The sequence below is a fragment of the Salvelinus namaycush genome, chromosome 10 (assembly GCF_016432855.1).
Source record: "Salvelinus namaycush isolate Seneca chromosome 10, SaNama_1.0, whole genome shotgun sequence".
Taxonomy (NCBI): domain Eukaryota; kingdom Metazoa; phylum Chordata; class Actinopteri; order Salmoniformes; family Salmonidae; genus Salvelinus; species Salvelinus namaycush.
Window position 1 is genome coordinate 1,519,846 of NC_052316.1, and position 13,576 is coordinate 1,533,421.

Sequence of the window (13,576 nt, forward strand, 5' to 3'; positions counted from 1 at the left end):
TAACTAGGCCACTCAGGAAAATTCAATGTTGTCTTGGTAAGGAACTCCAGTGTATATTTGGCCTTGTGTTTTAGGTTATTGTCCTGCTGAAAGGTGAATTAATCTCCCACTGTGTAAAGATCGTCTAAGGGAGGAGACCAAAACGCAGCGTGGTAAGTGTTCATGCCTTTTAATGAGAAGTGAACACTATGACAAAAATAACAAAGTGATAAACAAAAATCGAACAACACGAAACAGTTCTGTCTGGTACAGACACAAAGACAGAAAACAACTACCCATAAAACACAGGTGGGAAAAGGCTACCTAAGTATGGTTCTCAATCAGAGACAACGATGGACAGCTGCCTCTGATTGAGAACCACACCCGGCCAAACACACAGAAATAAAAAACATAGAACACAAAACATAGAATGCCCACCCCAACTCACGCCCTGACCAAACCAAAATAGAGACATAAAAAGGATCTCTAAGGTCAATGTAACGGTTTTCTTCGGTGGAAGAAGGAGAGGACCAAAGCGCAACGTGGTAAGTGTCCATAATGTTTAATTAAAGACAATAAACTGAACACTTCCAAATAGAAAACAACAAAAGTGACAACCGAAACAGTTCTATCTGGTGCAGAGAGAGACACAAAGACTGAAAACAACCACCCACAAAACCCAACACAAAACAGGCTACCTAAATATGGTTCCCAATCAGGGACAACGATTGACAGCTGCCTCTGATTGAGAACCATATCAGGCCAAACACAGAAATAGCAAAACATAGAAATACAAACATAGATTGCCCACCCCAACTCACGCCCTGACCATACTAAATAAAGACAAAACAAAGGAAATAAAGGTCAGAACGTGACAGTCAAGTCGTGACACACTGTCTGGTGGAAAGCAGACTGAACCAGGTTTCCCTCTAGGATTTTGCTTTTGCTTAGCTCCATTCCATTTCTTTTTATTCTGAAAAACTACAGTCATTAACGATGACAAGCATACCTATAACATGATGCAGCCACCACTATGCTTGGAAATATGGAGAGTAGTACTCAGTATTGTGTTGTTTTGGATTTGCCCCAAACATAACAATTTGTATGTTTGTTATAAAGTAAATTTCTTTGGCAATTTTTTGGCAGTTTTACTTTAGTGCCTTGTTGCAAACAGGACGCATGTTTTGGAATAATTTTCACTGTCAATTTGGTTAGTATTGTGGAGTAGCTACAATGTTGTTGATCCATCCTCATTCTTCTCCTATCACAGCCATTAAACTCTGTAACTGTTTAAAAGTCACCATTGGCCTCATGGTGAAATCCCTGACTGGGTTCCTCCTTCTCCGGAAACTGAGTTAGGACGGATGCCTCTCTTTGTAGTGGCTGGGTGTGTTGATACACCATCCTAAGTGTAATTGATAACTTCACCATGCTCAAAGGGATATTTCAAGTCAGCTTTTTTACCCATCTCCCAATAGGTGCCCTTATTTGTGAAGTATTGGAAAACCTCACTGGTCTTTGTGGTTGAATTTGTTCGAATTTCACTGCTCGACTGAGAGACCATACAGATAATTGTATGTGTGGGGTACAGACATAAGGTAGTCATTAAAAAATTATGTTAAACACTTAAACACTTAGCATTTATGCATGCTTAACTATTATTGCACACATAGTGAGTCCATGCAACTTATTATGTGACTTGTTTACCTTGCCATAACAAAGGGGTAAAATACTTATTGACTCAAGACATTTCAGCTTTTCATTTTAATTAACTTGTAAACATAAAAAAATATATAATTCATCTTTGAACGTTATGGGGTATTGTGTGTAAGCCAGTGATAATAAAAAATCTGAATTTAATCCATTTTAAATTCAGGCTGTAATACAACAAAATGTGGAAAAAGTCAAGGGGTGTGAATACCTTCTGAAGGCTCTTTCCATTTATGCGTGCTTAATTCGGGTCGGAATTCCCCCCTATGTGAATTCAGTTGTCTCATAGTACTTTTATTCTACCCTACCGACAGAACTACCAGAAGAATGGTTTCCCCATGACAGACCTGCAGAGGTTCCTGAGAGAGCAGAAGGATTTCCCCCCCAGTGAGGAGGGCAGCGAGATGGACACAGAGATTGGAATGGGACACCCAGCGCTGTGCTGTTGCAGACGGTACAGTAACGTTAAAATAGCATTACCCCATATAATTAAAATTAGTATAACAGACAATCTCATTTTAAGCAAAGTTCCATTTTATGATGATGGTAGTATAGTTTGTTAAGGTATATGGCACGTTATTATGACATGTCATATAGTATGGCTATGTAATATTTGTATTTAATACCCTAGAGTCGATGTCCGCGCCCCCTCAGAAATCTAATTAGAATAATAAAAACATCCCCATCAAAATTTGTCAGTTTCATCTAGAGATATCAGTTTCCGCATCAGAGAGACATTCATCTGTGCTGAAAGGTGACAGAGCTAGAGCAGTGTGTGTCAGACCATGAGACATCCCGAAAACGTATGTTGTCCGAACGGTTTAGCTTACAAACTATTATGACCACTCTATGAAAAGATGAGACTCTCACGAATATGAAAAAAATAAAGAATATGACAATTTTATGAGTGGTAAAATTGCGTGACACGATTGCATTTTAGAACCCCGCTACCCCCATTTTAGGCAAATTCGTTCCGCATGGCCCACTGCCCTGGGTGTGGTTTGCTCATTTTCGACCATTCCATTGATCCTAATGAGGAAATCTACACCCACCCGGGGCACCGGGCCAGACAAAATTTACTCGTCCATTGATTCAATAGTTATGTTATCGATATTAACGGAGCTTATATTCTTTCTATTTCTATAAAGAATTTGCAGCCGCAATTTAGATAATGAATACACTGAATGTCCAAAGTATTAGGAACACCTTCCCAATATTGATTTGCACCCCCTTTTGTGCTCAGAAGAACCTCAATTCATCAGGGCGTCCTCTCTACAAGGCTGTCGAAAGCATCCACAGGGATGCTTGCCCATGTTGACTCCAATGCTTCCCACAGTTGTCAAGTTGGCTGGATGTCCTTTGGGTGGTGGACCATTCTTGATACACACGGAAAACAGTTGAGCATGAAAACCCCAGCAGCGTTGCAGTTCTTGACACACTCAAACCGGTGTGCCCGGCACCTACTCCCATACCCCATTCAAAGGCACTTAAATCTTTGTCTTGCCCATTCACGCTCTAATTGGCACACATCTACAATCCATGTCTCAATTGTCCCAAGGCTTAAAAGTCCTTCTTTAACCGGTCTCCTCCGCTTCATCTACACTGTTTGAAGTGGATTTAACAAGTGACATCAATAAGGGATCATGACTTTCACCTGGTCAGTCTATGTCATGGAAAAAGCAGGTGTTCCTAATGTTTTGTACACTCAGTGTATAGCTAGCTAGCTTGCTGAAATTATACCAGAGAGAACAAAGAATATAGCTATTTGATCATGGGCATGTCCAAATATGAATGATGTCTGGAATCCGACACAGTTTCACTGGAATTATCAAACGGCAAGAGTCAAACAAACGTCAACCCACAAAATGTCAATAGCTTGTATATGCATGGTTTAGCTGAGACACATTTTTTGATAGGTAGGCTGGTAGTCTTTTTCTGAAATAATTTTCACCTGATTTACAGTATGCCTGTCTTAACTGAAGTGGTACTCACAACTTTCATTAGCTAGCTAAGTTTAGCATGCTAGCTAGTTACACTGACAGCTGTCAGTCAGTACCCCATATGCAACAACTTCAATCACCATTGTCTCTCCCACATGACTGCTCTTACGTGAAAAGCATGTGTAATTTCCCTTCGAAACAGTTTCTATCAATCTCTGTCATCTAGGGCAGAGCGCAGCCGATGTGGAGTTTCCACCACGCTGAGGTTTAGCCTAGCCCTTTGTGGCCTGAGAAATGAAATTAGTGGTGGGAGAAATGTGGACACACCCAGCGATGTGCTGATTACAGAGGAACCAAGGGTTATATGCTGGGAAGAGACTTCACCCTTTGGCTGCTCTGTGCCCTGAGATAAACAACAGCATTGAGTTTGAGTCCCAAATGGCACCCTTTTCCATATATAGTGCACTACTAGTGCACTATGTAGGGAATAGGTCAAATTAACCAGTGTCATACTGGCTATGTGTTAGCCTGGTCCCAGATCTGTGTGTGCGGTCTTGCCAAACACTGGCGTGACAATGACCATAGGAATTTTCTAAACGGCACAAAGAGATCAGGGACCAGACTAGATATGTGTGCCACTATATGATTCACTGATGATGTCTGGAAAGCAACAGCTCGTGCTGGTCAACAAATTATGACCATTTCAAGGTCTCTGTGTCTTCTGTTGTGTTTATTTGCAGTATAGCATGTGTTTGAATCTGTGGACAATATGTGCGTGTGAAGGAGTGGCGTTCTCGAAATAAATTCATTTTAAAGTGCATTTATTCTAAGTATTTATAGAGCAAGTTGTGTTCGTATTTCCTTATTTTATTTAATAATTTACCAAACATTCCAGTTTCTAGATACTGTATTTCCCATCATTTTCAACCAATTGCGGTCATGTGTTCATTATTAAGTGTTACTTGATTTCTATTGGTCCAGTTGATGGACGTGGTTAATTGACAAAAGTGTTTCAGCTCAGTAATTGGGTCACCTGCCATGTTAAAAATAGGTGTGTCTTGTACATTGGATTCCATAAAAATGTGATGCTTAGTGTTGCCGTGAGTAACTACTGGAAGCGTTGTTGAATCCAATGGGTTGCTTTAACATTAGCTAGCATGCTGATGAAAACGGCAGTTTGAAATAATGCTAGTCTTTAATTAATCTTCTCTATGTATTCATTTGGATAATGGGATAATTAGGTGTACAGTGCCCGCTCCCATCCCTGGATTGAGCTATGTTTTCTGAGCCATATCTCTCGCTGGCTAAATGGCATCCTGATCATGGCAGCCTGCCGTTAAGACTTTACAGGGAAGATGAAATTACAGTGACCATAAGGTCTGAATCTTTAGGCTACTGCCATGTTAAATAGGTGTGCCCGAATGTTTGAGAGTTTAATGTCTTAACTAGGGTGAGACGCATCTGTTTTTAGCTGTCAGTTTTGTTTTATTAACTTACTGCAGTTCAATAAATGTGATACATTTTTTAATCTGTCCTTTAAGTGTTAGTGTAACTGCCAGCCCTCCCACATTAGCTATGTTTCCAACAAATGGCCATTTCAAGGTCTCTGTTTTGATTAATTTGCAGTGTAGCATATTTGACTCTTTGGGAGGCTTGTTTGTATCTGCCACTCTCAGTGATTCACTGTTGATGCTTGGAAACCAACAGTTAGTGCTGGTCAACAGATGGCCAGTTCAAGGTCTGTCTGTGTTGCATATAGACGGGTTAGCTGAGAAAATCATGAATGATGTGCGTTATGATTCTAGATGGTCAGAAAGCTAGCAACAATGACAAGATGCTTCCATGTGGGGAATCATAGGTGGCTCGTTTTTAGCTCATGTCTTGTTATTGATACTATGTAGGGCCTCGCAATACTCGTTAGTATTGTGGCAAGGAAACAAACTGCCTTAATGTTAGAAACGAACATAATGTTGTCATCCAGCGTCACATTTATATTTTACATGCAAGCAGGTTAAGGATGAAAGAGTTTGGTCTGATTCGTGTTGTCAGTTTTGGCATGGAAAAAAATATCCCGATACAGCGAAAGTCCCGGCCTTAAATACCGTGTCTTGTTTTGACTCTTGTCACGTCTATGCTAAAATGACAAATTCGCTAGCTAACCAACAACTGTAATGATGTATTTGAGACAAGTGCTTTTTATGCATGTTTTCACTAAAGGTTTTGAGGAAATATAGTTAACATGCCAACACTCCTTTGACATTTGGAAGGATTACAAGCTCTTTGATGAGGGGAGAGTTATGTTGGTTCTCTCATGCATTGACAGTTTATTCTCCCACCTGAATGACTATTTGGATTTAGGTTTTAGTGATTTCTCAATTGCTCTGAGATTTACCAAGTGTTTTTTGTTTTTTTTACAGATGCTTTTTAAATCTCGTTTGCCCCCTTTTTAATCACTTGTTTATACATGTGAACACTTTATTGTGCTGAAGTCTTTTTAAACAACACTAGAACCGCGTGGCCTTTCAGCCTATAAATACCTGCTAGACAATGTTGCCGAGCGTCCACTTTAGCATATGCATCAGATGCATATCAACCCGCAAACATAAGCACCAACGCTTGATAAATGGTGCATAAAGGATTAATTAAGAAATATTGTGGAAATGTTTTGTGAAGTCACATGCGCCATTATCCATTTATATTGCCCATTCATCCACTGATGACAGAAAACCATATTTTAATTGTATTATACTAGTTTTTGCTTGGATTTCTATATACCTTATCAAACATCTCCGAGTAGGAGTGCTGATTTAGGATAAGTTTTGCCTTTTAGATCCTTGATCAGCACTCTGAAATGCTTGATACATATAGCCACTTGTGTAACTCCACTGAGCTGTGTTATCACATGAACAACAAGCGTTGTCAGTGAGATATGGACTGTGGGAGCTTACGCAGTAACCTCATGTCATGCCAACTGTTAAAAGTGGACTTATAAGGCTAAGAGTGCAGGGTCACTGATCTATGTGTTATTTCTTACATTGTTACCCCAGGAAATATTAGGTTATATTACATACAGTCGGGAGGAACTATTGGATATAAGAGCAACGTCAATTCACCAACATTACGACCAGGAATACGACTTTCCCGAAGCGGATCCCCTATTTGGTCCACCACCCAGGACAATGGATCGGATCCCAGCCGGCGACCCAAAACAACGGCGCCGCAGAAGGGGCAGACGGCGCGGTCTTCTGGTCAGGCTCCGTATACGGGCACATCGCGCACCGCTCCCAAGCATACTACTCGCCAATGTCCAGTCTCTTGACAACAAGGTGGACGAAATCCGAGCAAGGGTTGCCTTCCAGAGAGACATCAGAGATTGTAACATTCTCTGTTAAACGGAAACATGGCTCACTCGGGATACGTCAGAGTCGGTACAGCCACAACATGGCTTCTTCACGCATCGCGCCGACAGAAACAAACATCTCTCTGGTTATAAGAAGTGCGGGGGTGTATGCCTTATGATTAACGAGACGTGGTGTGATCATAACAACATACAGGAACTGAAGTCCTTTTGTTCACCTGACTTAGAATTCCTTCCAATCAAATGCTGACCGCATTATCTACCAAGAGAATTCTCTACGATCATAATCACAGTCGTGTATATCCCGCCCAAGCAAACACATCGACGGCCCTGAAAGAACTTCATTTGACTCTACGTAAACTGGAAACCACAAATTCTGAGGCTGCATTTATTGTAGCAGGGAATTTTAACAAGGCTAATCTGAAAACAAGGCTCCCTAAATTTTATCAGCATATCGACTGCGCGACCCGGGCTGGCAAAACCCTGGATCATTGTTATTCTAACTTCCGCGAAGCATACAAGCCCTCCCCTGCCCTCCTTTTGGAAAATCTGACCACGACTCCATTTTGTTGCTCCCAGCCTATAGACAGAAACTTAAACAGGAAGCGCCCGTGCTCAGGTCTGTTCAACGCTGGTCCAACCAATCGGATTCCACGCTCCAAGATTGCTTCGATCACGTGGACTGGGATATGATCCGCATAGTGTCGGACAATAACATTGATGAATACGCTGATTTGGTGACCGAGTTTATTAGCAAGTGCATCGGTGATGTTATACCCACAGCGTCTATTAAAACATTCCCCAACCAGAAACCGTGGATTGATGGCAACATTCGCGCAAAACTGAAAGCGCAAACCACTGCTTTTAATCAGGGCAAGGTGACCGGAAACATGACTGAATACAAATAGTGTAGCTATTCCCTCCACAAGGCAATGAAACAAGCTAAGCGTAAGTATAGAGACAAAGTAGAGTCGCAATTCAACGGCTCAGACACGAGAGGTATGTGGCAGGATCTACAGTCAATCACAAACTATAAAACCAGCCCCGTCGCGGACAACGATGTCTTGCTCCTACACAAACAAACAACTTTCCTCGCTTTAAGGACAATACAGTGCCACTGACACGGCCCGCTACTTAAACCTGCGGGCTCTCCTTCACTGCAGCCAACGTGAGTAAAACATTTAAACATGTTAACCCTCGCAAGGCTGCCGGCCCAGACGGCATCCCCAGCCGCGTCCTCAGAGCATGCGCAGACCAGCTGGCTGGAGTGTTTATGGACATATTTAATCAATCCTTATCTGTTGGCTGTTCCCACATGCTTCAAGATGCTTCATTGTTCCTGTTCCCAAGAAAGCTAAGGTAACTGAGCTAAATGACTATCGCCCCGTAGCACTCACTTCCGTCATCATGAAGTGCTTTGAGAGACTATTCAAGGACCTGATCACCTCCACGCTACCTGACACCCTAAACCCACTCCAATTTTCTTACCGCCCCAATAGGTCCACAGACGACGCAATCGCAATTACACTGCCCTAACCTATCTGGATAAGAGGAATACCTATGTAAGAATGCTGTTCATCGACTACAGCTCAGCATTTAACACCATAGTACCCTCAACTCGTCATCAAGCTCGAGACCCTGGGTCTCGACCCCGCCCTGTGCAACTGGGTCCTGGACTTCCTGACAGGCTGCCCCCAGGTGGTGAGGGTAGGTAACAACATCACCCCGCTGATCCTCAACACTGGGGCCCCACAAGGGTGCGTTCTCAGCCCTCTCCTGTACTCCCTGTTCACCCATGACTGCGTGGCCATGCACGCCTCCAACTCAATCATCAAGTTTGCAGACGACACTACAGTGGTAGGCTTGATTACCAACAACGACGAGACGGCCTACAGGGAGGAAGTGAGGGCCCTCAGAGTGCGGTGTCAGGAGAATAACCTCACACTCAATGTTAACAAAACAAAGGAGATGATCGTGGACTTCAGGAGACAGCAGAGGGAGCAGCCCCCTATCCACATCGACGGGACAGTAGTGAAGAAGGTGGAAAGTTTTAAGTTCCTCGGTGTACACATCACTCACAAACTGAAATGGTCCACCCACACAGACAGCGTGGTGAAGAAGGCGCAGCAGCGCCTCTTCAACCTCAGGAGGCTGAAGAAATTCGGCTTGTCACCAGAAACACTCAAACTTTCCTGTTGGGCTGTATCACCGCCTGGTACGGCAACTGCTCCGCCCACAACCGTAAGGTTCTCCAGAGGGTAGTGAGGTCTACACAACGCATCACCGGGGGCAGACTACCTGCCCTCCAGGACACCTACACCACCCGACGTCACATGAAGGCCAAAAAGATCGTCAAGGACAACAACCACCCAGGCCACTGCCTGTTCACCCCGCTATCATCCAGAAGGCGAGGTCAGTACAGGTGTATCAAAGCGGGGACCGAGAGACTGAAAAACAGCTTCCATCTCAAGGCCATCAGACTGTTAAACAGCCATTGCTAACATTGCGTGGCTGCTGCCAACATACTGACTCATCTCTAGCCACTTTAATAATTTAAAAAATGGATGTAATAAATGTATCACTAGCCACTTTAAACAATGCCACGTTATATAATGTTTACATACCCTACATTACTCTTCTCATATGTATATACTGTACTCTATACCGTCTACTGCATCTTGCCTATGCCGTTCGGCCATCGCTCATTCATATATCTTTATGTACATATTCTTATTCATTCCTTTACACGTGTGTGTGTAAGGTAGTTGTGAAATTGTTAGGTTAGATTACTTAGCACACCTTTAACATCTGACTGATTCCCGAGATCGTTTCCTGACATTTATATCCAAGAGGATTTCAAATAAAACATCTTAAGCATGTACAAATTAAAATAAAACTTCTGGCTACAGAAAACAACCAAACACAGTAACAGACACCTTAGAAACCCGCCCCTCCCCACTGCTTCCCCAAATGAAGCACTGTTCTCTCATGTAAATGAGGACCGCCGGGCATGATGGCTAGAATAGACAAATTAATACGTTACTGCTTATGAATCAACATAAAATCCACTGTTTGCTCAGTCAATATCCCAGAAATATGTGGCGAGTGATTTCACCTTTGCAGAGGGTTTGTTGTAGTTTTGATGAGTAGGTTGCAGCCTCTTCGGGCTTGGTGAAAACTCTTGTCATGCCGTTGTGATGAATATGCAGCTTTTCTGGGAAACGCAGGCTGTATTTCACCTCCCCCTCTCTCATGATCTGCATGACATCTTGGAATGCGTGCTGCTGCGCCTTCACCTCCATGGTGTCGTCGGGGAAAATGAAAACCTTTTGGCCTTTGTATTCCATAGTTCGCTGATGAGCTCCTTTTCCTGAATTTGATTTACCCTTGCTATTATGGTGCACGGCTTGGCACCTAGTGAGGGCTTCACCTGCAGAGAGTGGTGTGTACGGTCAATGAAGTGCCTTGGGAAGTTGTCATTGGCCAGCAGCTTGGGAATGAGCTTGGACACGAACTCTGTGGGTTACCTTGTTCTTCGTCCTCCCAAATCCAAACAAGTCTGCTGTTCAGCCTGCAACTCCTGCTTTCTAAGTCGAGAACCTTGGCTTGGAGCGCCTTCATTTTTTAAAAGCTGCGGGCAGGTGGTTTCCAGGCCTCCAATCCGGGTGTCATTGTCAGACAGCCTCATCGGCTGTGTCCATGCGGCTCTTCAGTTCGACCTGTGCTGTCTTTAGGGACTCAAACTTTGTTTCGAGCCTGTCAAAATGATCGTTGATAGTTTTTATTACAGCCTTTCTAATTTGTTCATTGCCGTGGCAGAATCTTGTTGCTGGGTGTCTGAAGTGTTGTCAGTACTCAAACTGGCGCTAGCTGCTGCTTGTTGTGACTGGGCCTTTGTAGACTTTCCGTTAGCGGTTCTGTTGATTTTCGTCACCATTCTTCACTTCATCGCTGCTAGTTAAAACTTCTTATGGGCAGGTGGGACGGTAGTGTCCCACCTGGCCAACATCCGGTGGAATTGCAGAGCAAAAAATTCTAACTACAGAATTCTAAATATTTAACTTTCATAAAAAGTGTAATACATCAAAATAAAGCTTAGCTTCTTGTTAATCCAGCCGCTGTGTCAGATTTCAAAAAGGATCTATCTGAGGATAGCGCCCCGCATACAAAAGCATGAAAAACATATTTCAACCAGGCAGGTGCGCCACGAAAGTCAGAAATAGCGATACAAAAAATGCCTTACCTTTGATCTTCTTCTGTTGGCACTCCAAAAGGTCCCAGATACATCACAAATGGTCCTTTTGTTCGATAATGTCCTTCTTTATATCCATAAAAACTCAGTTTAGCTGGCACGCTTCAGTCAATAATCCACCCAGTTTCCCTCCATCAAAATGCAAAAATAAATGAATTTATTTCAAACGTTACTAATAAACTTTTCCAAACAAGTCAAACAATGTTTATAATCAAACCTTAGGTACCCTAATACGTAAATAAATGATACAATTTAAGACTTAGAATTGTTATTGTCTTTACCGGAGAAAAATACCAAAGAACGCGCTCCCTTCCACGCGCTTGGAAACACTACAGCCAAAATGGGAGCCACCTAGAAAAACGACCATTTCTGGCTCATTTTTCCATAAACCAGAAAACTCTTTCTAAAGACTGTTGACATCTAGTGGAAGCACTAGGAACTGTAATCTGGGAGGATTGCACCTTATAATAAAAGTGACAGCCATTGACAACAGTGGTAGGCTGAAAAAAAAAATGTTGGGGGGGGGTGGTTTGTCTTCTGGGTTTCGCCTGCCATATCAATTCTGTTATACTCACAGACATAATTTTAACAGTTTTAGAAACTTTTGAGTGTTTTCAAAATGTTCTACATTCTAACTTTCAGGGACTACATCCAAATGCCACGCTATTCCCTACATAGTGCCACGTTATTCCCTACATAGCGCTACAAATGGAATAGCGTGGCATTTGGAATGCAAACACAAAGCTTTAAGTTTTACCAGACAACCTAGGGTCCATACTTGTGAACATTAGAAAAAGTTTCAGTTTAACCTGGACCTACATTGTAGTTGGTCCCATCCGATAACCTGCCACGTGTTAGCCCTATGCTAACCTCACCAGCAGACAATGATTATTTCCTGTAACAACAAATTCTGCATCAGCTTATCAAAGATCTTAAACTTTATATCCACCAACAAATGACATTTCTTAAAATAGGTCCTTTGTCACCAGAGGGATATTTAACCTCAAAATTCAAGGTTTACTTTTGTTCCTCTTGGTCTGTCTCAAGTATAGAGTGCCAACATTGCATGATGATGATAATGCATCCTTGACTAGGCTACTAATGTTAGACACAATTCAAAAGGCACGTTTTCTCATATGTCAAAATCCTACACTTTTGCTCATCTGTTGTGCACACATCCATGTGCTTTTACAGAAAATAAGTCAATGCAACAAGTTTATTGTACATTGTAAAAAAAAAAAAGCTGAAGAGCCATATGGACTTGTCATATAGATGTCATGACGTACCATCAACATAATTACTTCCTGGTGGCAAACTCAGCTAATGCAGTTGCCTCAAATGACAGTGCTCATTAACCATGGGTTCGAGCTCCCCTCATGTCAAGCATTTTTGGTAAGGGAAACACTGCTTGTCCTCTGTTCAATGAGACAAAGTCGATAATTATAAAACATTGTACATGTAAGGGTAGCCTAATGTGGTTTTTCCCTATGGGTGATTGAAGCTAGTAAAAGATTTGCTGGAATGACCGTCAACTTTTTTTGTTTGGGATTATGACTGGATTGTTCTGTTTCAGGGCTCCAAGCAATGATGACATCATACTCATCAGCTGACAGCAGCCACACCTGGGAATGTTGGGAGAAGAGAATGATTCTGGAAATTGGGAACCCGGACCTCTGAAATAGAAATGGAAATACTGTTCAATAATATTTGGGACCATGCAGGTTTTTATAGGCAGAGTTTATATATTTTCCACAGGGGAGCAAATGTGGAATATAAGTGCCAAATAAAGTTCTTTATATTGCCTTTTAAACATTAAACTAAAAGCCATGTACGATATCTGCTGGCTCAGAGCTAGCGGCTCTGTATTAGCAAAGAGAAGGAAAATATTGAAAAGCTAGAATCATTAATTGAAACAATAAGTGGCCACTCCACCTCTGAGGAATGGGCCTGGAGAAATGTAACAACTCTCAAATTCATAGAGGGAGCTATGTATGCAAGGACTAACCATCATGATATCAAAATTATAGTTAACTATGTTTTGATGCTATACAGTGTTTTACTTTGTTTACAAACATTGGCGTAACAAAACAAGCTCAGGGTGCTCAGGGTGCAAAACAGGCTCAGGGTGCTCAGGGTGCAAAACAGGCTCAGGGTGCTGTCACTCATAGGGAGACTACGTTGCCAGCAAAAGCCCATCTTCAGTGCTCCATTGATTTACAGTAGAAGCAAACAGAGACCAGAGCTTGTCGTTTCCAATCGGAACAAATTAATTATAGTGGGTAGTGTCGTAGCTGAATCAGAATTAGTTAGGTAACATAGATAAATAAGATGTTTTAT

General features: G+C 42.2%; 1 protein-coding gene across 5 annotated transcripts in view; it reads left to right on the forward strand.

Moving 5' to 3' along the window:
• Window positions 1-13,112, forward strand: part of mcoln2 (mucolipin TRP cation channel 2) — a 40,767-nt gene extending 27,655 nt beyond the window's left edge. For 4 of the 5 annotated variants that reach the window (XM_039002040.1, XM_039002039.1, XM_039002037.1 and 1 more), the window contains 2 exons: window positions 2,004-2,143; window positions 12,813-13,112. In XM_039002040.1, coding sequence (XP_038857968.1) covers window positions 2,004-2,143; window positions 12,813-12,849 — 177 coding nt within the window. In that variant the 3' untranslated portion in view covers window positions 12,850-13,112. Of the gene's footprint in view, window positions 1-74; window positions 153-2,003; window positions 2,144-12,812 lie in introns of those variants that run through there. The other variant, XM_039002041.1, reaches the window with a different exon arrangement.
• The last annotated feature ends 464 nt before the right edge of the window (window positions 13,113-13,576 follow it).